This window comes from Rhipicephalus sanguineus, chromosome 9, assembly GCF_013339695.2.
Source record: "Rhipicephalus sanguineus isolate Rsan-2018 chromosome 9, BIME_Rsan_1.4, whole genome shotgun sequence".
Taxonomy (NCBI): Eukaryota; Metazoa; Arthropoda; class Arachnida; order Ixodida; family Ixodidae; genus Rhipicephalus; species Rhipicephalus sanguineus.
The window spans coordinates 95,112,374-95,138,326 of NC_051184.2; the positions used below are offsets into that span (position 1 = coordinate 95,112,374).

The following is a 25,953-nucleotide window of genomic DNA, read 5'->3' on the forward strand; positions in this document are numbered from 1 at the left end:
TGAGGGTAGAAGTGAACTTTTTGTAAAAAAAATATTTGTTTTGTCATTTTTTCTGAGTTTGGGCACATATGGGTTAACCTCAAATTTCTGGTGCGCTAGAACCAAATCGCTCAAGGCCTAAACATTTCCTCGTAAATCGCCGGTCACTGCAACCTAAAGCGATGTTCATAGAGATAAGGGAGCTTCGACGGCGCGGAGAAGTGCGGGCTTAAGGAGCGTCGCTCCTAAAAATATCAGCTCCGCCCTTTGCCATCACTCTCCCTCCCAAAGAGAATTTGCATAAATGCTCCATCCAATCAAGTTTACTCATTTTCATGCCATCAATCAGCTCTAGGGTGTTTCACATAGTTGATTTTTCCGTACAGGCGCACGTTTCTGTCACTGCTTGTAGGCTGGAATCTTGAACCTCCTGGTAAAGGGAGATTAAGTTAATGTTGATAAATAGACGCCATGCTAAGTCTTTGACATGCAGTGCCATTTAATGTAACATTGCTTTCCTTGATCAAAATAAACTTAAAGTACATGTGCACAAAAACACAGCACTGAGCTAACCAATTAATAAATGGTGGCCTAAAAATACCCGTTATTGGAATGGCCATTCTACTAAAAGGAAGTGAGGTTTTAGTTACCGTTCTAAATGTCCTGCACCGAAAAGTATCCGCATATACTTTGTCCTTTGCCCTTAAAAAGTTCTTCTTTGCGTCTGAATGCATCAGGCCAGTGACATTAACATGAACTAACGTTGAAATGTATACTGTATATATGCCACAAAAGTATCGGATATTCACATATACATACACGCGCAATAATATGCTCTATTCTAATGATTGCTACACTATAAGGGGTCTTTAAAAAGGGATTGACGATAAATATTTACCGTCGTAGTAGTTTAACTGACGTCTAAGAAAGCCTCCAAACATTAATAATTACGATATTATGACAAAAGAAAGGAGCCTTCAGGAGTCGAACACGATAGCGTAATCAGGCCCCGTGCTCATCGCCTTCTCAATTGCTAGCTTAGCATCGGTTCTCGGTGCATGCCTCAACCGTGCCGTAAGGAAATGAACGACTGTGCGCGTAACATTGGCCGTTTCAAAGTATCCTAGAATGCCTACTGCAAGTACAGTTGTTAAGTGTCCACTACGCCATACTTATTCCTTTTGCGAATCAGTGAATGGCCCACTATGCGTCCCTAACAGGGTTGCCAATGGTGGCTACTTTTCGCCAAATTGGCGAATTTGAGAGGCCCGTGGCGACCTAAAATTATGAATGGCGACATGACGAATTTATGGCGATTTTCGGCTTAGGTCTTCACTGACTTGTGCATCCAAAGCTCAGTGTCTTCCCAACGAATGAGCGGCAACATTCTCTGTATTTTTTCTTGGTTTTAGACCCACGAGTAGATTGTGCATATTACGCGTCATTCGGTATGTCCGTCCTGTAACTCGTATCTTCTCAATTCATCTACAGAGAAAATAAAACGTTTATTTGATGTTCTGTGAGAATATCGGTGAGTGGAATCCTTAGTCCGGGATACCATCTAGATGCAGGAGGTACCGGAACGCCCCCCAGCGACATTCTAGCAAAATGTAAGTCAGCGGACTGCCTTGCAAACTGCGAGAGGGCAGTGTTTGACTGTAAGTTTATGGCTTTAGGTGCTTTGTTTCTCTGAAATTTCGCTTCTGAAGGGGCTAGACCACGGGTTGGCCGCGTGTTCCGACCATTTGTTCCGCCAAAGCTCCAACTGTTCTGAATAGCTCGGCGACTTATTCACTGTTGCAGTGCCCCCAATTCAGCTCGTAAAGACTGTTTTGGAATAGCGAAGAGAGGCGGATACGCGGCTATTTGTGCAATAAAAAAATATTTATTGAGGCATTTTCCACTGTTCTCGGTGAGCGTGTGCAATGAAAACAATTGCTATATAACATTTTACATTGTCTACTTGTTCATTAATAACGCATCGGAGTGACGCGTGTAGATATAAGTGACTATAAGAAATTGGGTCAGTGGCGTCCGGTATCATAATAGTTCCCACTGAAAAGGTGTAAGACTCACTAATGATCGGTTCCTGTAAGAATTCTGTCGTGTTACCTTCAATAAACCTTTATTCCTTTTAATTCATATAAGGGTATACGTAAAGCTGTCTACAAAAAACGGCTTTCGCCCAAGGTTTACCACACTTTTACCTTTGAAACGAGCGGACAGGGATGGAAGGATATCATGAGCGCTTCATTCATTCATCCTTGCGCCACCACGCACATCTTGCGGCTAGTCGGAGCAGCAGCACCATGCACTCCCATTATGAAGCGGGCGATACGACTGTCATTGAGAAACGTCAGTATAATTTAATGGTTTTGGATGGTACTGTATTCAACGGGGCTATACGTGAGTGGAAATCGTTATTACTAGGTATGCCGCACATATCTAGAATGGCGATTTCTTTGGCGAAATTTGTAAAAAAATGGCGACTTTTGGCGACTTTTTGCTCGTCGTTTGGCGACATTTACTCGAAAGTCAGTGGCAACCTTGGTCCCTAAGGCAACACACGATCTTACGCAGGTGATCACTTTGTTCATGCTTTTGCTGATGATGATAATCAAATATGTCTGAGCGCTTTGTAATGGGTGGGCCTTTAAAACACTCACTCATTGCGCCATTCATATGTTCGGTCGCCTTGCGCGATACTACGCTTCTGCCACGCAATATTACATGTCTTAAGGGGAGACTCATTCCACTACATGACATTCATTTAGTGTTTTTTTTTTTCGAAGCAGTTTCTAGAAATATCGTGGTTGTGTAATAGAACACCTGCTTGCCACGCAGACGGCCTGGGTTTGATTCTCACTCGAACCCGATTTTTAATATTTATTTTATTTGCATCTTTCCCAATTTTTCGGTTAGAGACGAGATGATTTTTCGCTCACAACCAACGACGCCGTCGCCGACGCCGGAATTTTGGCGAAACGAGCTCTTTATGCTATTGCGTTAAAACCGGCCAATGGCGGTCGGTCTTAGGTGCGGACTGGCAACCGGCCCGCCATCTAAGAAACCGGCCGGGCTAGCCTAAAACCGGACAGGTGGCAACCCTATTAGGTGTGCATTTGACAACTAAGCCTGAAGAACAGCTCAAGCTGATCGACAGAGCTCGCAAGATGGCAAATGCCGTAGGGGCCCTGGACTGAGGGCTCCACCTTCGCCGGGAGAATTCATTTGCATTATAAAGTTTTTTCATTCATTCACTCATTCGGCACATTATATCCCAGCATAAGATCTTTAAAAATTTTTATTTTTTCCTTTCAAGCTTGGTCATGCATGGTGCAACGCCGGTCGGGACAAGGCAAACGGGAAGGCACTCTTCCAGTGGCTGGTGCCCAGTCCCATGGAGGCCTTTCAGCTGGCCACGCACCCTGTCGACCACGACATCAGCCTCTCCTCTGTGTCGTTTGGCACTCTGGTGCAGCTGGGCATGTTTGTGCAGCACCATATGTTCTCCTCGTCTATTGTCCGTGACCACCGCGACTATTGGGTGAACGCCACGTTCAAGCACGACCAACGCGTGCTGCACGTCGACCTCCACTTGAACCATCGCACCGCCTGTGAAGGAAGGGTCACAGATTATCGCTTCATCGTGCCTTACCTCAACATCCTGAAGGTACGTACGTACGGTCGTAACACTCTCGCAGGGGCTGTGGCATTGTACTTCTAAGTGCAAGGTTGGAGGTTCGACTCCTGCCCATGTAAGCAGCGCTCAGACACTGGAATGGTACTGGAATGCGGAACAACTTGAGTACAATTGCTAAGTGCTAGGTCACAGGTTAGACTCTTGCCCATATACCGTATTTACCCGCATAATTTGCACCCTCGCCTAATTTTTGCAGCCCTAATATACGGCCAGGTTTACTAAAACACATATTTACTCGCATATTTTGCGCTGCCCGTCCTGCCCGAGCCGGCTCGCCGGCGCGCGCGCGCGGGGAGACTTTGGATCGTCACGCCCCTCGCCGAGCAGGTGAGTGCAGTCAAGACGGGCTGCGAATGCGAAGTCCCTTCTTCCGATTATTTCGTTCTCTTCTCCTGAAACCCTCGAACTACGGTTGCTAGAATATTATATTCTAGGGACCGTAACCGAACACCCAAACCTGTTCATGGGTTGTCGGAACTGCTCGAGCGTTCTCCCGCCATGAGAATTCATGCACGCGACACGGCACGGACTATTTTATTTATCAGAAGTGTGCGAGGGCTAATCGCACCAACCTTTCCCCCTCACTGCCCCTCATTCTCTGCGTCCGCGCTGCAGCGCAGCCGGCGCAGCCTTGGTTGATTTCGGAAGCTTAGGTTTCGCCATCAGCCAGTCACGTTTTCACTGTTCTCTTGCGCTGGACTACAATAACTATTGATGCAATATTAATGAGAACAGAAAATAATGCCAAGGAAAGTATAGGGGATGTTATTTGTAATAATTGGGATATAAATGTGAAGAAATTAAAGTGCACAAGAAGCTAACTTGCCGCCGGCAGGGACCGAACCTGCGACCTTCGAATAACGCGTCCGTTGCGCTACCACTGAAGTACGGCGGCGGTCATCCCCCCGTCCACTTTATGGGGTATATATGTGCATTTAAACCTAGGAGTGTTAGTCAGCGCCGATCGCAGCCATGGCGGCGAGTGTGGAACACTCTTTTTCTGCCTTTTGGCGGCACGTAGCACGTGATCTGTTTACGAACTGGCAGCTGACCAATAATCCCTCGCATACTACCTGAAGGCATCATGTCTGCCAGAACGAGACCCTCGCTATGAATGAAGGAAAGAAGCCATAGAGTTTCTTACAATAATACCTAGAGGGGAATCTGGCGCTAGTGTCTACGCGGGCTCCTTGAGCGGCGCTTCAACCACCATGAGAATGATGGGAAATAAAGGCTTTGGATTTGCTTCGGATGGATTAGGTTCTTGAGATTCGCGACGCTTGCTTGCCGAGTGTAAAACAAAACGATATGAAGTTATTTCCAATTAAAACTTGCTTCATTCTTTTGTACGTAAAAGTTATTGAAAAAAGTTTGCGTGACCGTGAGATGGAACTGAAACCTGGACAAATTCAACCACCAGAGTATGCATTGCTCTGCAATTGTTCCAGATTTGGCGTCGCAATATAATGAATTATTTTCTTTACAACACTTAAAACAAACACCCTTGTCTTTCCCTTGAAAGTATGCATTATGTATTTATGGAAATAACAGTACCGTATTGAGTGAGAAACACTTAACGTATCATCTGCTGCGATGCCAGGTGCGTCTGTCCAAGTGGTCTGCCCCCAACGCTCTCTCGTTTTGTTGTGAAGTGAAGTCAGAGGAGCGTGACGGTGCGTCTACTTAGCTTCACCGTCATTTTGCAGTCGATTTGAAAGAGTTTTGACTAGTAGCGCTCATCACAAAACGGGAACTCTATGCAATTTCCTGCACTGACATGGGACGCTACATCTATGCGCAGCGGTGAGTGCACGACGCTTTACTAAAACTGTCATATACAACCTGTAAAGCTGCAAAGAAACAGCAAATCAAGAGATCTAGCGATCTTCAGCCTCTTTGAACAACAAAGGCGCTGCTTGAGTGCTTTGAAACGCACCCCACTACCCACGCCTCGCGAAGAACGAAACTGAAACTCTAGAAAAAGATCCGTAGACAGCTCGCTAGCTAACGCTATCCATTCCGAAGCCTGTACTTCCCATCATTCCCATGGTGGTTGAACGATCGCAGCGCCAGTTTCCTCTCTAGGTTATTGTATGAAACTCTATGAAAGAAGCTGACTTTTAAGGGCTCGTTTTTCTTTGTTAGACACAATATTAATGAGAACTAACAGACAATAATGCCAAGGAAGGGGACCGGACCGAGTCCCTGCCGCCGGCAGGGACCGAACCTGCGACGGCAAGTTATCTTTTCGTTCACTTTACTTTCTTCAAATTTATATCCCAATTATTACAAATAACATCCCCTATAATTTTCTTGGCATTATTGTCTGTTAGTTCTCATTAATATTGTGTCTAACAAAGAAAAACGAGCCCTTAAAAGTCAGCTTCTATCCTTCATTAATAACTATTGGCGAAATTCAAGCTCACTGTTAAGGCCGTTTCACATGACACAAAAGAGAGCGATTTTCAGGCTGCGAATTCGCTCGCAGCGAAAAAAACGGCCGATCGCTCTCGCCGCAGTGGTCAGCGGCGAGCGACCAACATGTTGGAAATTTTTCGCTCTGTTCGCAGCGGCGGAGCGATTTTTCAGTTGAGACCCGTCGAAATTGCGCCAACCCGGCCGAGCCGTCGAAATTGCGCCAAGGAGTTTGTTTTCGTTATGGCCGTTGTTGCGTATTGTCAAGTGAATTTAGATTAGAAAGTGTTTTTAAATGACAAAACACGCGTGCTCTTCGCTACCGGTGATGAAAAGTTAAGAATATCATAACGCCCAGATTATTACATCACATTCGAAAATTATGCAGTGTCTGCCACAAACAACGGCAGCAAGTAGCCGCAGTGCACCAATCATTCCTGTAACGCTGGGACCTGTATCGTTTTAGAAGATACGCGGTTTCTTTGGACAGTAAAAATCAAACGTTACAAGCGGCATCCGAAGAACACATTATGCACTTGCAGCGTAAGTTTCCCGCCGGTATTTCGAATGCACATGCAAGGATAAATTCTGCCGGTGTTCACCTTGCGTAATAAATGGACAGACTGATATCGGCTACATGCTTAAAATGCTTTGGTTCACGTGTGCATGAATCCTGCATTTTTCTTCGCAAACATTCTTTACTGCACTTGGTTGGTCCTTATCTGCCTTTGATTTTTGCTTTCGCTATTTTTGTGATTTAAAATGTATCGTGGAATATATTATGCGTGTTTGTCTGCAGATCAGATCCTTCTTTTTTCCTAATAATTATTATTTGTGAGAATTTACGTCCCAAGAACCCCGATATGATTATGAGAGGCGCCGTATATAGTGGAAAGCTCCCGAAATTTTGACCATCTGTTGTACTTCAACGTACACCTAAATCTAAGTACGTGGGCCTCTGTCATTTCACCTCCATCGAAATGTGGCCGCTGCGGCCGGGATTCCATCCCGCAACCTTCGGGTCACCAGTCAAGCACCATAACTAAAACCACGCCGGGTTCTTGTTTTTTATATTCCTTTCCGTGTTTCAAGTACGCCTTCTGTGCTGCCCATGTATGTATGTGTGCAGTTAAATGTTTTTTATCCTTCCCTGTTTCTGTGTTTCAAGGTTACATTTTCGCCCTGTCCTAAATAATTACGCAGTGCCTGTTTTTTTTTTAATCATTTACGATCACTTTGAATCGACCAGTGACAGTTGTGTTTTATTGTGTAATTTGCGTCTTATTTGTGTAATTGCTTCTGTCAGCGCAGCTTTAATGCACACAAATAAATGGCCGGTACACTGGATATTAACGCGCGCGCGCGCGCGCGCGCACGCACGCACGCACACGCACACACGCACACACACACACACACACCACACACACACACACACACACACACACACACACACACACACACACACACACACACACACACACACACACACACACACAGTATTTTATTTCTTTGAGCAAGCATAATTTATTTATTAATAATGTAAGCCCTGAAGGCTCATACAGGGATGCGCATACAAACAGTTCTCGCGAAGCGTCTATACAAAGAAGACGCATGAAAACAACAAGAAGACGGGGAAGCATTGTGTACAGTAGACACGCTATGTCAGTAAAAAAATACAAGAAACAAAGTGAAGTTGTACAATGAGTACGTCATGGAAAACCAGTTAATGAAATAAAAACTCACAGGCTCCCTTATGCGTTCGCTTAAGACGGCTCGAAAGCGAAAGCCATCTTCTTAGTTTTTTGCGCCCAAAGCGCGGTTTTGCATTGCCTCCAAGATCGGAGGCACCTCACCTAGTTGTGCACTGGCTCCGTGATCTGCCCACTTTTGACCAAGCTACGATGTCATGTGATAACGTCATCATATGACGTCACGTCAAAATTTGTGAAGCCGTGATGACGTCATATGGTGACGTAATCACGTGACGATAATTTTTTGCATCCCTCGTCCCCGACGTCGTGGTATGCTGACGCCGTAGACGCGGGACGCCGACGGTCAAATTTCGCGTTTGATGAGGCATTTAAGGCTTTCGCCTTAAAAAATACGTCCTCGACTACTGACCCGAAAGTCACGGGTTCGATCCCGGCCGCGGCGGTCGCATTTAGGTGGAGGCGAAATGCTAGAGGCCCGTGTACTGTGCGATGTCAGTGCAGGTTAATGAACACCAGTTGGTCAAAATTCATGCAGCCCTCCACTACGGCGTGCCTCATAATCATATCATGGCAAGTAAAACCCCAGATTTTATTATTAATAAAATAGACAAATAAACGACGCCGTGCATATGCCGCACAAAGTGTAAAAGAGTATTGGAAACACTCAATAATTTGGGCATGCGAGAAAACCTGCAGATACAGAGAAAGAAACTGCAGATACAAAAAGAAGAAGGAAAAACGCACTGATACTGCGCGCATGCAAAGTTTTACGGCATACTACTGAACAACGTATTCATCGTTTTGATAAGGACTCAAGGTGCAACTCGAGTGCCGATACAGTAGCGGCTACAGATTGTGAGCAAGAAATGTCAGCAATAATAATGATAAAGAAGCTTTCGTTTCATTTTAGCAGGATATTCGCACCATACTGCCCCTCGGCCCTTTATTCTGTGTTCAATATATGTATGATGCCATTTATAATAAACGAGTAAATTGTTTGCAAACTTAGCAAAATGAGCCACCTTAATCGCGCTTAGGTAGCTTCGCAACACTTAATTGTGTGTGTTCAGATACATATACTGCTGCTGCTGACGTGTATACAAATACTTTAAACGATTATTTGTGTATTTGGAATGCAGAGCTTACGAGAAAATTAAGTAAGGCTTTAGAGTTTTTCGTTTCCGGCGTAAGGAAGAGGACTCGTTTTCAACATAACAGTCTACGTCTACATCTAGCGCATAAGACATGCACAGGCCGTCAGCTTACATGAATTACATGCTTCCTTAATAAACATTTAGGCAAGAACAGCAATAAAAGCTGCCCAAGCTTCAAAAAAGAAAAGAAAAAGAGAAAGCTCACTAGCGTGCACTTATTTCCGGACGTATCCGCGCACCGCAAGCGCTTTGTGTAGCGCGTTTCGCATGCTGCCGAGCTGCGGCGGGATTCGCAATGGCGGCCGTCGTAGCAGACGACGCGCCTGTCCTCACCCTCAGCGGAGCGCGCGGGCATCAAGGCACCCTAGCAGCAAGCAGCTTTGCGCGCCGCGCCAGTCGCAGAGCGAAAATCGCAAAGCATTCGCAGTCCATGTGAAACGAAACCGCCATTAGCGGCGGTTGCGAACAGAGCGAATAGAGCGAACCGAGCGATTTTCTTCGCTGCAATCGCGGCATGTGAAACAGCCTTTATAGAGCTTGCCGAATAAAACGGGAACCGTGCCACCGCCAAGTACTTCAGTGTGAATGAGACTCACGTTCGGTACTGGATAAAGCAGAAGAGTTCGCTTGTTAATACAAGACCGGGAAGGAGAGCGTCCCGAGGATCGAAGCAAGGAAAGTTTCCTGCCGTTGAAGAATACCTTTTCAAATATGTGCGAGAGCTTAAGTCCACTGGTATCGCTGTGCCGTTGTACCTCATTTCACCTAGAATTGTCGAGAAGAGCTTCAAGAAGACTGGGCTGTTGAATGCGCTCGACGGAACCGAGGACGATGCGCTTCAGGAGCGTGGTGACGGCGGCCGCGGCGATGATTTCCAGTCGGACTTCTCGACCAGTGATTCTGACTAGACCGTGCATGGCCAAATCTGGCTTGTTAAAGTGTATGCTGATTCTGTTAAATAAATGAGTACCCTTCGTTTGTGCTATAATTTATTCTCTTTTTTGATGTATATACCGCGCGCGTTAGGACTACATATTGCTCGTTATTTCGAATGTGTTCGCGAAATCTCCGCGTAATTTGCGCACCCCCCTCCCTTTTCGGAGCTCTAAATTCGCGCAAAAAAGTGCGCAAATTATGCGAGTAAATACAATAAGCTGCATTCAGATACTGGAATGATACTGCAATGCAGAAAAACTTGAGTACAATTGAACATATACTTGCTTACAAATGTAATGCATTATCAGACAAACTAACTCTAAAACGCACAGATTTTTTTCGTCAATGTCACGATGCATGCCCATCTTCTTTAGATGCCACCGAGTTTCCTCCGAAAATTGAGTCTTGGGATTTCTTGAAGACGCTATGTATTCACTGTTTACCCATATATGCCCAAACTCAGAAAAAATGACAAAACAAATATTTTATTGTGATAGCAATTATATGGACAGTCTTGGCTGGATTTTGCCGTCGCCGTCGTCATGCACCGTATATAAGTCTATATATATATATCAAACTCCCAAAGAAAAATAATTCAGAGAAATGCTTCCGAAGCGCGGAATCGAACCAGCGACCTCTCGTTCCGCAGCGCGTGGCGCTAACCACTACGCCAGAAAGCGCAGATCCTTAAGGTAGCTAACGGCGGAGCGTTATATACACACTCTTTACCGCTGGCAGGACTCAGAGACGGCAGGCGCTTATAAGCGTTTCTTCATTACCAGCGAGATGGCGCGAGGAACGCGACGGGCGGATTTAAAAGACGTGGCGAGCTCGCTCGCTTCTTCTTATATTTTCGCAGAGAGAACCTTGCCCTTCCGCTGTCTGCTCGCGTGGTTTTCTCGTGGTGAGGGGAAGAGGGATGTTTGGAGTTTTCACTGTGATGTCCGCGCTCATGTTGCGGAGCGTACGAAAGTCACTCGAGCTCAAGGGACGCCGCTAAACGAACAAACAACATGAGCGTGAACTATCAAGTGTCACAGCTCGACACTTGAAGCACGCTAGTTTTTTTTCGCTGCTTCGGCCGCCTTTGCAACAGGAGCGCTGTTCAAACTGAGAGTATCCATTGGCGAGCCTCACTTCTTATAGCATTAGTTTCTTGCTATCGCATTCATTGCTTCGCCCTTGCGGCGAAACTGTGACTTTTTTCACAAAAAGTGTACTGATACCCTAAAAAAAACCACAAGGTCTTTATTTACTGCAAGGTGAACGCAACACTGTTTTTCAAGCCGTCCTATACATATAGGACACTGGGCGTTAGGGGTGCTATGTGCGGGTGTGGTAAGCCTTGAAACATTTCACGTGCACATCGACATTGTACTTCTTCCTCTCCATGACGTATTTCATACATAGCACGCATTTGCCCGGAGAAAGCGGTCGGCATTTCACGTGCACTTCTTCCTCTCCATGACGTCTTTCACACAAAGCACGCGTTTGCCCGGAGGAAGCAGTCGGCACGTGGCAGCATGGAAAACAACCAATGTCTAGGCTTGCACACGTTGATATTGAGGCCTGCTTGATGTGCTGTAAGTGGCGCTAGTCATCAGCTAAAGAAATAGCGATGTTAGAGTGCATCAAAACGCTGGGCATATATGGACACTGGGCATATATACTAACAAAAGGAACAGAAAACCATGTGCTACGAATACACTGCCTCTTCTTTTTATGCAGTAAATTCAGTCGGTTTGTATTGCCCCCATAGCAAAATAATGCAGTGGTGGGACTAAACTTCAACACTTTTTTTCTTGACTAAAACAAAAATTACTTCGATTAAACTTTCTGTGGACGAAGGTGTTGTGATTCTCAGTCGTATGCGCTTTTCCGCTTATTTTTTCTTGGACCACGTCAGGGTGCTACAGACATCTGAACATAGGCCAATGTAGCGTTCTTTTCCAAGTTCAGGATTTTATTTTAGAGCCTGCGCGCTGCACACAGGCAAAACAAGAACTTTAGAAGATAGTACGTTTTATGGAGAGTTATAAAAAGCAATTGACGTATTTGGTCTACAATCTTCTTTTGTAAAAAAATTCCCGAAAACGCAGCAACTTACTCAATTTTACCTACGCGCCAAGGAGTGAAAAATATAAAGCTACTCTAAGCAACTGTCCTATAATAAAAGCGCGATGCTCTAAAAACACAAAAAAGCAAGGTTAGAATGAATGCGTGAAACGGTCCATTTATAGCGAAGTTTTCTTTCGTACCTGGTTTTCCACCATATCGAGAAGTTCAAATGGCGCTCACGTTCCCGAAAAATTTTTGCCACTCAAAATATTTTGGGAAAATACTGTAGAACTAATGTCTATATGTGTGTAATTTTCTCCGATTTTTTCAGAGAAATCGATTTTTGTCGAGCGCCCAGAATGGGACAGTTGGCATGGAATGACCCATATACAATCCTCCCATTCGTGTGGTTATCTACATTCGAGTTCTGGAGCACCTTTCATATTGCTGGCCCCCAACTGCAAGTGGATGTGGAAACATCATTCGTGCACGGCACTATTCTGTAAAGAGTCCGAACTGTCAACCACCAGTAGACCTATACAAATCTAAACCACTATGCTTTTGCAAGAGAGCGAAACTTGGACTGTGCACGAGTGTTCCCTTTGAAAGCGCACCCATCCGCACATCTGTAAAATAGCCTAGATAATTTCGCACTTGGCACCGCCAGCACTCTTTTCAGAATAGTCCTGCTGTTCGTTTTTCTGGTTCACTGTTTTATTTCCTGCAAAATGTCGAGGAATTGTTCACGCATAGAAGGTTAACTCAACGATAAAGTAGCCCTCTGATGCTCTGAAGGAAGTTACATGGTTCTCCACCATGCTCGGTGTGGCGCAGGTGTTGATAAACGAGAAGAATCGCCTCGTAGAGATCTACCTTCACCTCAAGACCCCGGCGATGCTGATGGGAGAGGTGGTGAACGACATCCCTGCCCGGCCTGGCAGTCCTGCACAGCTACGCTGGGAGCGCCACCTCACCATTGGCTGTAACTGCATTGGTGGACCTGTGCGCACGGCATCCCTCTGCGGAGGCCTATTCCTCAAGTTGGTCCTACGGGACCACTCTCTTGCGAGGCGTGTCATCGGACGGCTCTCACAGCGTTGCTCTAATGGGACCCTCTTCTGCTATGCACCCATACAAACCTACTGTCCCGACTCTGTTGTGGGCCGTTGGACAACCGAGGTTGTGGTACGGATGCTGTGGCATTTCTTCTGCAGACACTTACAATCGAATGTAATAATAATAACTGTTGGGGTTTAACGTCCTAAAACCACGATATGATTATGATGGACGCTGTAGTGGAGGATTCCGGAAATTTCGATCACCTGGGCTTCAAGCATTTTCGCTTCCATCGAAAGTGCGGGCACCGTGGCCGGGATTCGATTCCACGACCTTCGGGTCAGCTTTCGAGCACCATAACCACTAGACCACCATAGTGGGTAACAGTTAAATGTTGTGGCCTCCTTAGAATTAGATAACTCAAGCATGTAGCTGGTTTTCAAGTCGGTTCTTATTGCCAACTCTTACGTTACACAGCAGCTTTAGAGTATATAGGTTGACACCTTGCATACACCAAGTGCAAGCTCTAGGCGCAACACTACTGTGCGTGTTTTTAGAGATGTCTGTGGTCTCTTAGTTCATCATGTGGGAACACCAAACCTAAAGAACATACCTATAGCGGTTTGTGCCTGTGGGTCTAAAGCAAAACAACTCTGGCATTTATCCTGTTGTATATCTCGAAGTTGCATCTCTATCTGGCGATGCAAGTTTGCGCACCGATTGCTTTTCATGGCTAGGGTAATCGTGGGCTTGTTTTGCTAATATCCTAGAGGATCACAGCTAAAGGATAAGGATGTGTTCTACCTTGCCTAACACATCAAGACCTTCATTGCACTCTTAACGTAAGCACACAGCAAACAGCTGAAATGACACTGACATGTTCGTTTGAGAAGCCAACGTGCACGGAAGTGTTGGCTGCCAACCATCAGTGGGCCAGTCACCTGACAAAGTGCCAATAAGACAATGGAGACAGTCGCACTGTTCCTTGTAATGATCACACCACACGGTAGACATTTCAGTAGCAGCACATCAAGTGTAGTTTCTTGACGCAACAGCTGTGTAATGAGCTGTAAAAAATGGGAAGCTAACAAATATTGCCCGAGGGAAAGTAAGAATGGGAAGTGGAGTCTTGGATTGTAATTGCTGGGATAAATTTCTTGTCTGCGAGGCTTTACTATAGAAATGGTCACACTGAGCAAGACTTCCACGCCAAGCGTACAGCTAATGTATCTAAGCGTTACTGCAATAAACGAAGCTAGCGTGTGCAACATATCGTACACAAATTTTGCAGGTGCGCTGCGAGGAAATGCAGAGGACCCTGCCGTTTCCCTGTGCCTACGCATTGAAGGCAGCCCTGCACATCACGTTTGACGTGCTCGACCAGATGGTGCTGATGTCGACGACCACATTCAACAAGCTGATGCAGGAGATCGAGAGGCGGTCGAAAAAGGAGCCATCGGTGGTGGAGCGGACACTGAGCCACATCGTGACCAGCATTGATGCCGGCAATGTTGTCATGTTTGCGCCCGCCTTCTACGCTCTGTGCAGCCAGTTCAAAGACGAGAAGCCGCCACAGGTGGCCCGCGGCACCTGCCTGGTACGGAGCGTGTTTGTCACACCTGGCCGGCTCATTCTACGTCCTGCGCAGGTACGTAGAGACTCTTCAGTCTTCAACATTAGGAACTGCACTGGTACCCCTTGTCCGTTGTGTTCATACAGTCAGTGCTGTATTTTACGGCGGAGTTGTTAAGCCTTTTGTTTTTCCGCGTGGATCGTACAGAAAACTCGAGCGGGTATGCGCCACAGGAATTGGGCAAGCCCCACTACCGTGCACAAACATTTATGGGAACCATATGAATGCGTGTTAGTGGGAAAGGGAAGTTAGGGTGAGAAGGAGAGGGGGAGAGGGCGAAGCATAGCTTAGCCATCTACAGTATAGTTAGGGCTCCATGTTTTCGGAGTTTATTTTTCTTAAAACTTGGAAGGTGTTTTTTGGAGTTTATTCCTTTTTGGAGAAAATTCGGCATTTATCGGAGTGCATTTCTCGTAAATATCCTATTCTCCGAAATAAAAAATTTGGTGTTATATTTTGCATTGCAAGTTGTTGCAATATGTCTTTATTAACTTTATTTCCAATGAAAATGCGTTGCATTGTTGCTGAGAATCGTGTTTCTCAATCCTTTAATTTTTTTACTTGCTGTTTATTTACCCTGTAATTAAGGCTGTTGATGTGCACTGCTGTAAAGTCGCCAAAGTGTACATTCGGTGTGCCGCAGCTAGTCATGCTGCTTCTCAGCTTTCTTTCCCAGCCTCCTTCATCTTCTTGATGAAAAACAAAGGACCTATTATATTATTATTCTCAATACTGTGAAGTCCTAGTTAAAATGATATCTGAACACGAAAACATCCGAACGCACTAAGTGTATTTTAGGTGTCTGGAAGGTTTGAACGCACAAACACACATACACACAAGCACAAATACTTGAATACAAAACACCTACGTTTGTTCGTATTACAATCTTGGTGTTGTAATAGACGCAGGCATACCTTACGAGCATAAGCGTGCGTACGGGGGGTGCAGGGGGGCGACCCCCCCACTAGTCACCTAAGGGGGGGGGGGGCAAATTCTGCCTCATACATTGACTTAATAGAGAGGTGGGGCGCTGCGATGAACCTTCGCCCCCACTTGAAGGGGAACACTGCGCACGCCTATGTTAAGAGCTTGCTGCCACTGATGGAGGCGCACTCCTTTCGATTGATGATTCTCAGCTTTGAAGATGCGCTTTGAACGTTGAAATGCCCTTTTCAAATCGGAGTGTATCGGATAAATCCGAATGGTCAAAAATTATACCAGCGAGTGTTTATCGCGAGTGTTTATCGGATTTGTTCGGATTTATCCGTAAACACGGAGCCCTAAGTATAGTGAGCTAGGGGTCGGAAAGGAAAGTGAGGGTGAGGAAGGGGAGAGGGGCAATCATAGCATAGCAAGGGTATAGTACAGCAAGGGGGTGGGAAAAGGAAGTTAGCGTGAGGAAATGTGCTGTGCCAGTGAGGAGGAGGGGAATGCCACTAGCTCCTCACGTTCCTTTGCACGTCTAGTATGTAGCTGCCACAATTTTTTTTCAAACTGGTCAGAGATATTGTCTAAAAAATTGATTATTCTGCAAAAATAAATCGATGCTCTTTTACTTCACTTAAGTGGTCAAATTACCACAGCCACGTCTGCAATAGCCCTGAAGGCTTGCTAATACACTTATCAGGCGTTTCTAATAAGGCTGCAACAGGGGCTAGCTGGCATCTTGTTTCGTGTTTTGCTGCTCCCATAGGGTGTCGTGAATACGTTCGGTACCTGTTGGTTAACCCGCTGAACTATGTGCTAACTGCCAATTGCGGCAGGTTATTGTCTAGCTGTACCCGATGTGTCTGCATGCTTAAACGAGTTGCTACTCTACTAAAGTCTCTTGCTCTTCACTGAAACGCAGCATTTGCTGCCGCGTGGAGCTGATCTTAGCTGTGTGCAGCACATTGCCTACAAAGCTCAGGTCGTCACTGCCTGAGTACTTGCACTACCGTGTGCACGTGTTTGACCTGAGTGTAATTGTAATTCTGCTGCAGGTTCATTTTGAGAACAGAATTCTGCGCCAGTTCAACTCGGAGTTCGCCATTCGAGCATCGTTCAGGGACGACAACCTGGACAAGCTGTCTTTCACACTGAACCTGCACTCGTCGCGGGACGCACTCCTGGACGCCGTTGTTGCGCGCTTCCTGCGCGATGGGCTGCGTGTTGGCGCCCGAGAGTTCAAGTTCCTGGCACTATCCACGAGTCAGCTTCGTGACCATGGGTATGGAGTGCTTCATACCCATGGGTTCCATACCAATGGGTATGACCATGGGTATGGGAAAAAGAGAGAAAAAAAGTCAGTCTCGCCGCAACGGCGAAGCAATGAATGCTATAGCAATAAATTGGAATGTAATGCGAAGAACGGAAAGCAGCTCGAAATTGCCAGCGTGTCCAAAGGACGCAGGAAAAGAACGCACACAGGACGAGCGCGAACTGATGCCTCACAGCTGGACACTTGAAGCGCACTGCTCAAACATAAAGCAGGACGCACGAAACGAACGAACAGGTACACGCAGGACGAGCGCGAACTAATTGTCACAGTTGTTACTTATTTCTGTTTGAACAGCGCGCTGCTTTCGCAAACGCTGCCGCTGCAGCGAGCGAGGTGACCTTCCTACCCCCCGCGCCACCCCACCGGCCGCCCCTTCATTCCTCAGGATAAGAGCACGAAGGCGACCACGTCCTGTAGGGCGAAGAGCAACGGCGTTTGCAGGAGCGGGGCGACGATCTTTAAAGCGGGCCACGTGCGCACATCGCGCCATCTATGTGGTGACTAAGAAAGCATGCTGAAGTAAATGGTGTATATAAATAGCTTGCCGTTTGTAGGCTGAAAGACGGCACTGTTCGTGGCCTAACCATCTAACGCCGCGCGCTGCGAAGCGAGAGGTCGCCCGTTCGATTCCGCGCGTCGGAAAGTTTTTCTGAATTATCTTTGTGGCTTTAATATATACATATTATATATATTACGGGGACGGCAAAAATCAGCCGAGACTGTCCATATAATTGCTATCGCAATAAAACAAAGAGAGAACGAGAAAGAAAGAGAGGAAGAAAGAAATAAAAAATAAAGAGAAACAAGGAAGGCCACCCAGATCCGCTGTTTGCTCCATCCTTGCACCACAAGTTCAAGCTGCGCCAATTCGTTTGTCAGAATTTATGGATAGGACGAACTTACATATGTTACTGTTTAGCATATGATGAAACTGCAGATGTTAGAATTTACGAGTTTTATGAAGTTGCATGATTAAGTGACGAAATTGCATGCATGTTGGCAAAAGTTTCGCTATCACGCTATTCACGCTACCTGCCACCTGTGCTTACGCTGAGCGTCGGTTTCTCATGTTGAGGCATGAGCAGGGTCTTGTGTGAACTTGTGCGTAAGACAATAGACATCCACAATAAAATGAAGCTGGGCTGTTAGTCTTCAATTAGATTTCACTACTCGAAGCTGGACTGGTGTTATGGTAGTTAAAATAATCAAGTTTGGTATGCAGATTCAAGGAAAAACTGCTGCAGTGTTTAATGTTCCTGCTGACTTGTTGGCTGCAATGTTCCAGAATTCCTCTTTCTGGCCAGAACTCTATCTATTCTACATGAACCATGTGAAGGAGCACTCAGTTTATAATGAACTTATTTGCTACTTGTAGCTTGAAGACAAAGCAAGAGAGGAAAATATTGCTCTCCTATTTCTGTGTTTTTGATTTTCAAAATGTTTAATGTTCAATAATTAACTCTATTCATAATACCTCTTTATTCTACTGGCTACAAATTTGGCGATAAAATTAAACGGCATGGCTTCTTTTACCTTGATTTCTGGCTCCTGTCCAAATCTACGCTAAGGGAGCGTTGGACTGGGAGCAAGCATAGCCAATACGGCAAGATAAATTTGCCAGGATACTCGGAAAAAGAGAATGTGCAACTTCTACACTTGGAAAAACAGCAAGATTGTGCATGTAGAAGGTTTTACGTTAATGGGCTGTGTAGATCCTTACTGATGTGTAAAAGCCAGTCCTCCTATTGATTTCATTTATTCTTTTAATGTATCATCAAGGTACAGTTGTACGTTGCTACAGGTAATGTTGGCTCTGATGTTCAAGCTTTACGCTGATACCATGCAAACTGAAGACTGTATTAAACTTTGCTAAAAATCTTTTTTTTTTCCATCTTAATCATGAAGAATGGAAACGAAACTATGTGGATTACTTTAGGCATAAATTTTATGAACACTGCACATTTGCAGAGTGGATGTTCTGGATGCAAAACCGACTAGTTGATAGCTTCTTCGAAGCGACTCCAATGTGCCTTCTAGATAGATATACAACGCTGGTGCTACTTAGCGAAGGTAACTTGCACATACCTTCAACCTAACTGTGAAGCCTTTTTCTACGACAATGTGAGCACAAAGAAGCATTGAAGTACTGTTAACTACTGAATTCTCTGCAAGTTCGTGCACTACGGCCAATTATGGGAAATTTCTGCACAAATGCAAACTGATCATACATGCATCTTCTTCATGGACATCTTTGCCATTGACAACAGTAATTCTTTCTAATGGACCAACTAGCCCCTCAAGTTTGTACCCTGTCTGCAGCATCTAATAAGCATTAGTTGCTTTGTTATCAACCTCCTGGGCCATCTTATGCCATCTCTTGCCCGTTCTGCTACTCAATCGTTCCATATGGGTGGAATAACATATTGTAATCTTTTGAATACTAGCTCCAAGTTTCCCTCTCAGATTTAGTAGATATCCTACAGCTGCAATGCATTGGAACCATGTTTTCTGATTACCCATGTCATTTTATTCGTGATCATTAGCTTGGGCATGGCTCTTCCCTTTGGGGTTAGCCTTTTCGCATGCCGTGCAATAAGCAAAGTCAAAACAGCTGTCATTGCCTCGATCACTCAGGACGTGGATGTACGCGGCCGACGAGCAGCACAACAGCGCGGCGACGATCCGTGAATGGATGGGCCAGTTCGAGGGCATCCCTAACGTGGCCAAGCGCATGGCACGCATGGGCCAGTGCTTCTCCTCTACGGAGCAGTCGGTGCGTGTCAAGGCGTGCGACGTACAGGTAGTGCCGGACATTGTGGGTGGCGCTCACCCGGTCAGCAAGAAGCCGTACATCTTCTCCGATGGCGTTGGCATGATGTCTGTGCCGCTGGCTGAGGAGGTGAGTGGAAGCGTGCAATTGTGGCCCCGAAATGCAGGACTGACTGGGTTTGAGATCGTAGGCAGGCAGCTGTGATGCGCAGTGCACACGCCGACAATTGTTGTCTGTGTTGTACAACAATGTGTGCAGTGAAAACTGCTAAAAGAACTCTAACTTTCATGTGCTTTGCATTCATGTCGAATCCTTTGATGTCATCAGTTTTTGCCGTCGGCGTCGTCGCCGTCGTCATGTCCTGTATATGTATGTATATATATATACGTATATATCAAAGCCACAAAGAAAAATAACTCAGAAAAATACTTTCCGAAGCGCGGATTCGAACAGGCGTCCCCTCGATCCGCAGCGTGCGGCGTTAGGCGGCTCGGTCATAAACCGTACGTCCCTCAGCATACTAACGGCGAGCTATTTATATACACCATGAGTGTTTCCTCGGTCACCAGCGAGATGGCGCGAAGGGTGCGCTTTAAAGGTCGTCGCCCCGCACTTTGCTCTACAGGGCGTGCTCGCCTGCGTGCACGCTTATCTCGTGAGGGGGTGGTTTGTATGTCTTGTGCTTTCACCGCGATGTCCGCGCTGAATATAGAGCGTACGAAGGTCACTTCGCTCGCTGCAGCGGCCGCGGTTGCGAAAGGAGCGCGCTGTTCAAACAGAAAGAAGTAACAACTCTGACAGTTATTAGTTCGCGCTCGTCCTGTGTATACCTGTGCGTTCGTTTCGTGTGTCCTTCTTTTTTTGAACAGCGCGCTTTCAGTGTCGAGCTTTGACACTTCATAGTTCGCACTTGTCCTGTGTTTGTTCTTTTCGTGCGTCCTTTACGCTTGAACGACGCGCTGGAAATTTTGAGCTGCTTTCCATTCTTCGCGTTACATTTCAATTTGTTGCTACATATTCATTGCTTCGCCTTTGCGGCGAAACTGTGACTTTTTCATTAAGATCCATACGAAAATATGAGAGAATTAGTGGGCAAGGTTTGCTGTGAATCTGAATCAGCCCGATTCGTTTGCACTTCATCAAACTGAATGCAACATGCTTCGCATGTTGTTGAGGTTGAAATTGCTGTCTTTGAAGCACTTAGACCAATTTTGAGCCGAAGAGGCATCGATTCTTCGCCATACACTTCACAAATATCTAACAGTGTCTGTGTTGCTTGGTACAATTCCTTATTTTTGCACCAACCTTAGCCAAAACTGTGAAATTTGTTGAATATGCGCCATGTTGTGCCAAGATGCCTGACCAATCTCAAAATTTTCTCAGTTGGGCTAATTTGAGCAAGCAGTGGAGATTGCGTTGGTCACCTGCAACTTGCACATTATCATTCAATTCAATCCAGACGCGCAGACCATAACTCTAAACCCTAACCCCATCGCGAAAGAAAGAAAAAAAGGACAGTGGTTCTAAAATTCTCTGGCCTTGTTTCCATCGCGTACAGAACGCTTTATAATAGGCGTGTGCGAATATTCAAGCACTTCGAATATTCCAACGAAGATTACAGCATTCAAATTCTCTTCGATTTAAATTTAAGTGATTGGAAATCTCGAAGTATTCGAAATGAAAGAATATGTCTATATTATTAATCCACATGTAACCCCCCCCCCCCTCTAAAGGTGGTTTCACTGTAGTGGAGGAATACTACGCCGTGAATACACCGTTTCAAGAAAAACGCCAGGCCTGCGCGGAAAGCGCAGCACAGTCACAGCGAAAGCTCGAAGAGCGGCATTTCTAGAGCCCGTTATAAACTCTCTTGTGGCTGCTAATACAACTACACTAGCAACGTACCCACTACGCACAAACGATAATTCTTGTGAAGTTGGAAGCACCCACCACGACATTACTCGTCATTCTGCGGAGAAGCGAGGTACCATCTTTAACGCATTATGTGCAGTTCCTTGATGCGACGACTGATGACGATTAAGAATTATGACTGAGCCTCTTGTAATGGGTTGGAAGCTTTAAATGACCCACTAGTTACGTATTTCGCAGTGTGTGCCGCCCGGTCGTTATTTCATTCTCCCACCACGCTTTATAACACACGCTAACGTGAGAAAGATATAGAGAAAGGGAATTAAGTTTATTGAGACCCCGAGGAAATGGATCATGGGAGTCTTATGGGCTTCCTTGCCAACCAATAGAAGTGCACTTGCGCGGAACCCACTACGCTATAAATCATTATTTTTGTGAAGGAAGGAAGCAGCCACTACGCAATTTTTCGTCATTCTACGCAGAACCGTGGTATCTGCTAAACACATGTAAGGCATTATGTGCACTTTGTTGGTGCTGTGGCTAATGACGATGAATAATTATGGCAGATCCCTTTGTAATGCGTTGGAAGCATTCAACAACTAACTCGTTGCGCAATTCGCATTGTGTGACGCCTCGTTACAGAATTCGCATTGTGTGACACTTGGTTGTTATTTTACTCTTCTACCACGCTACATTACATATGTTAATATGGTTCCTTCCCGACATGAAGACTGTATAGGGTCTTTTTGCAAGGCAGTTTCAAGCACCGGCATGGCCAGAGGTTGAATACTGGGCTCCCACGCAGAGGGCCCAGGTTCGAACCTCGTTCCATCCTGGAATTTTTTTATTATTTCGTTCTTTTTCTTATTTCGAGCGATACTGGTTACGGACCCCGGCGGCGGCAGCGGCGGCGGCGGCGGACAACTACGGCGCCAAAAACGGCCGGTGAAATGATCTCATAACAGCTTTCGCTGTAAAAACTCCGCACTGCCGCGAAGCCCCACTTCAAGGTTAAATGAACATATTACCCCTCACATCGATTCATCATTTTTTAAGTTTCAAAGCTTGTTAAACCGGCCTATATGCTCTAAGTATAGTAAACTTTAAAAACGTGACATAGTTTACAGGTTACCACTTGCATTCTAACGAAAGTAAAATCCTGCTACTATTCAAAGTTCCTTCCACTTCCTTTGACCCAAACAGAATTACATTTGCACATGCCTTGTTTAAATTTAATTCAAATATTGTGCAGGTTAGTTCGGTCATGACAAATATGCTCATTTTTCTTTATAATATGTGATATATACTATTCGTTTCGAATTCGCTTCATGCTTCATGCCTAAAATTTCCTATTCGCACAAGCCTAATTTTAAGCAACTTTCGCCGCAGTACATTTTTGTAGTGCGAAAAAGCGTACTAAGATATGGAAGGGGTTACTAGTGCTCGCTGCTACGGGAAACACTACATTTTGTTCCTTAACCACTCATATGTGCATGCGCCGCATAGTAAGGAGTACTAGTATGGTTGCTGACGTCTAAAAAATTGCTGCCAATCATTCACAGCTGTGTATGATGTTTCTGCGGTCCTGAGAAACAATAAACGGAAATGTACGTCAGTTTTATTTTTTTCTCCACTCCCACTTGCTTCTGCTTTACGAATCTCTCGAATTTCAAGGTTGCCAGGTTGGCAGATCCACAATAGCATGTGCAGCGCCTGTCAACTGCTTTGACAGGCACTGCAGACGCTAATGTAGGATTCGACATTGTTTGCATTGTGGGGTGGTTCAACAGACCGCTTTTATTGAAATAGCAGTGCTCACTAGCACTGTGCTCAAGTTAGCTGATGTTGTAGAGGTTGTACATGTATTTTTCTTTCCTAAAAGTAAGCTTTATTTATTAAAGCAACATTTTGCTGCTCTAAAAATTGCTCCAAATCCTATTTCGGCTGTTGCGCTCCTGCCTCAATTAAATGCATAAGGCAGAAGGTGTCGAAAATGATCTTTTGTTGAGAAAAGTGTGACGTTGGACGAGTTGGTGCATAGCTTAACAAAATATTTATGGCGCAACTGAGACAAGAAAGAAAAAACAAAACAAAAGCAGGACAGGGCGCCCTATCTTGTCTTCTCTTGTTTTTATCTTGCTTGTCTCAGTTGCACCATAAATATTTTGTTAAATCTTTTGTTGAATTTCACCCTCTTTTAATGACCTGAAAATACCAAAGAATAGCAGCATTACAAACACACTATTTTGTAGAGAACATAATTCTCTTCCTCTTTCTGTTGAATAATATAAAGTGCATTGTTAGTACATTTTCTCTTGCAAGCTAAAATTCAACATAAAAAAACTGCAAGACTATCGGGCCAAACCAATAGAAAGATCGTAAAGAAGTTGATGGTGCTCGGGACATAAACATGATGCAGTCCCTTGGCGCTGGTAGATGCAGGTTGGAAAAGAATGTGGCTTGTAGACATTAACGTCCATTTTAATGCCATGCATCTGGTCCTTGCAGGTCATGAACAATGTATGTGCCATAGTCATGATATAACATTTCTAACAGTAAAATTGCACACATTTTATTTTGTCCTGCAGTCATCTGGCTTGCTTGTATTCCTATGTTCACCTACACCTTTTGTGACCTGGAAGTAGTGTGAAACGTGTCCCAAATATGCCCTTTCTTTTTAATGTATACAAGTGTGTCAGTACCCTTACACAGGACTGACCTCGGTTCTCCTTCAGAGGAGTACTGTCATGATAATTATTTTGTGAATGTTTTTTACATCAAAACCATGGACAATGTGCTGGAGAGTGCCCAGGCTTTCAAGCAGTTTACTCGTAATAGCTATTCTACAAATTAGTTAGTTTTGGTTAAGTAGCAGTGGAAAAGTCTCTGTAATGACATCCTGATGACGAAGATACTCATGAGGCAGCAGACCTCTGCAATGTTGCTGCAGATCCAAGGGCTGATGTTCAGCGATTGTGCATTAGCAGGTAATTGAAGCAGTTGTGGCGAGTTCAAAGATGCTGCAATGCTCCACTCCCATGTGACCATCACCACACAACACATACCCCTAATTTGAAACGAGAAACTGTCATAGAGAAAGCTGTTGTGATGGAATACTCAAGATGCTGCATGGCTTGCTAGTAATTTTTCTTTTCATCAGTGGTCTCAAGACCCACAGCCCTTCATTTAATAGAAGAAAGTATATGGAAAATGTAATGCCATTGTTTGGTGCGCGTCCAGGTGTACGAGGTCATGAAGATGAAGGACCGCCCGTCGGCCATGCAGATTCGATACGCCGGTGCCAAGGGCATGCTCTGCGTCAACCCTGCCCTTCCAGACAAGAAACTCCTCTGCCTGCGGCCCAGCATGCAGAAGTTCCCCTGCTCCACCTCAGAGTATCTCGAAGTGGTCAAAGCCTCGGCACCGCGTATGTTTGATTGATGGCTGTTTGAATAAGAACATTGGAATCAGGGGCATAGCCAGAAATTTTTTTCGGAGGAGGGTTCAACCATACTTTATGTATGTTCGTGTGTGTGTTTGTATGTGTGCGTGCCTATATACGCAAGCAAAACTGAAAAATTTCGGGGGGTGTTGAACCCCCCAGCCCCCCCCCCCCCTTGGCTACGCCCCTGATTGGAATATAACCCTCTTTTCTTTGCACAAATGGCAGGACATGATGTTTTTAGTTTTATGTCCGTCAAACTACGAGCACAGCTTTTTCACATCCCCAGTTCTATTTTTACTCAATTCATTTGGCATTGCCATTAAAGGGGTCCTGCTACACTTTTTCAGCATGGTCAGAAAACGCTGCCGATTGCTAGCCTAGGCTCCCGAGAACACGCGAGCCAAACATTATAGTGCAGCACGCGGCCTGGAATTTATAATTCTCAAAGTTAGCTAGAAATCGTTTCCTCTTCTCTCAACAAATGCCATAAACCCAAATATTAATGAGAACTAACAGACAATAACGCCAATGAAAGTATAGGGGGGTTATCTGTAGTATTAAGAATATATATGTGAAGAAAGTAAAGTGGACGAAAAGATAACTTGCCGCCGGCAGGGACCGAACCTGCGACCTTCGCATAACGCGTCCGATGCTCTACCACTGAGCTACGGCGGCGGTCATCCTCCCGTCCACTTTATGGGGTATATATGTGCATTTAAACCTTGGAGTGGGAGTCAGCGCCAATCGCAGCCATGGCGGCGAGTGTGGAACATTATTTTTCTGCCTTTCTGGCGTCACGTAGCACGTGATCTTTTTACAAGCTGGCAGCTGACCAATAATCCCTCGCATACTACCTGAAGGCATCAAGTCTGAGAGAACGAGACCCTTGCTATGAATGAAGGAAAGATGATGACTCTTAAGGGCTCGTTTTCTTTGTTAGACAGATATTAACGAGAACTAACA

The 25,953-nt window shown here is 45.3% G+C and overlaps 1 protein-coding gene across 1 annotated transcript in view; it reads left to right on the forward strand.

The window, feature by feature from the left end:
* Positions 1-25,953, forward strand: part of LOC119406032 (uncharacterized) — a 97,745-nt gene that overhangs the window by 22,727 nt on the left and 49,065 nt on the right. The window contains exons 3-8 of the mRNA XM_037672878.2: positions 3,302-3,652; positions 12,792-13,142; positions 14,305-14,661; positions 16,629-16,855; positions 19,541-19,805; positions 24,786-24,972. Coding sequence (XP_037528806.2) covers positions 3,302-3,652; positions 12,792-13,142; positions 14,305-14,661; positions 16,629-16,855; positions 19,541-19,805; positions 24,786-24,972 — 1,738 coding nt within the window. The remainder of the gene's footprint in view (positions 1-3,301; positions 3,653-12,791; positions 13,143-14,304; positions 14,662-16,628; positions 16,856-19,540; positions 19,806-24,785; positions 24,973-25,953) is intronic.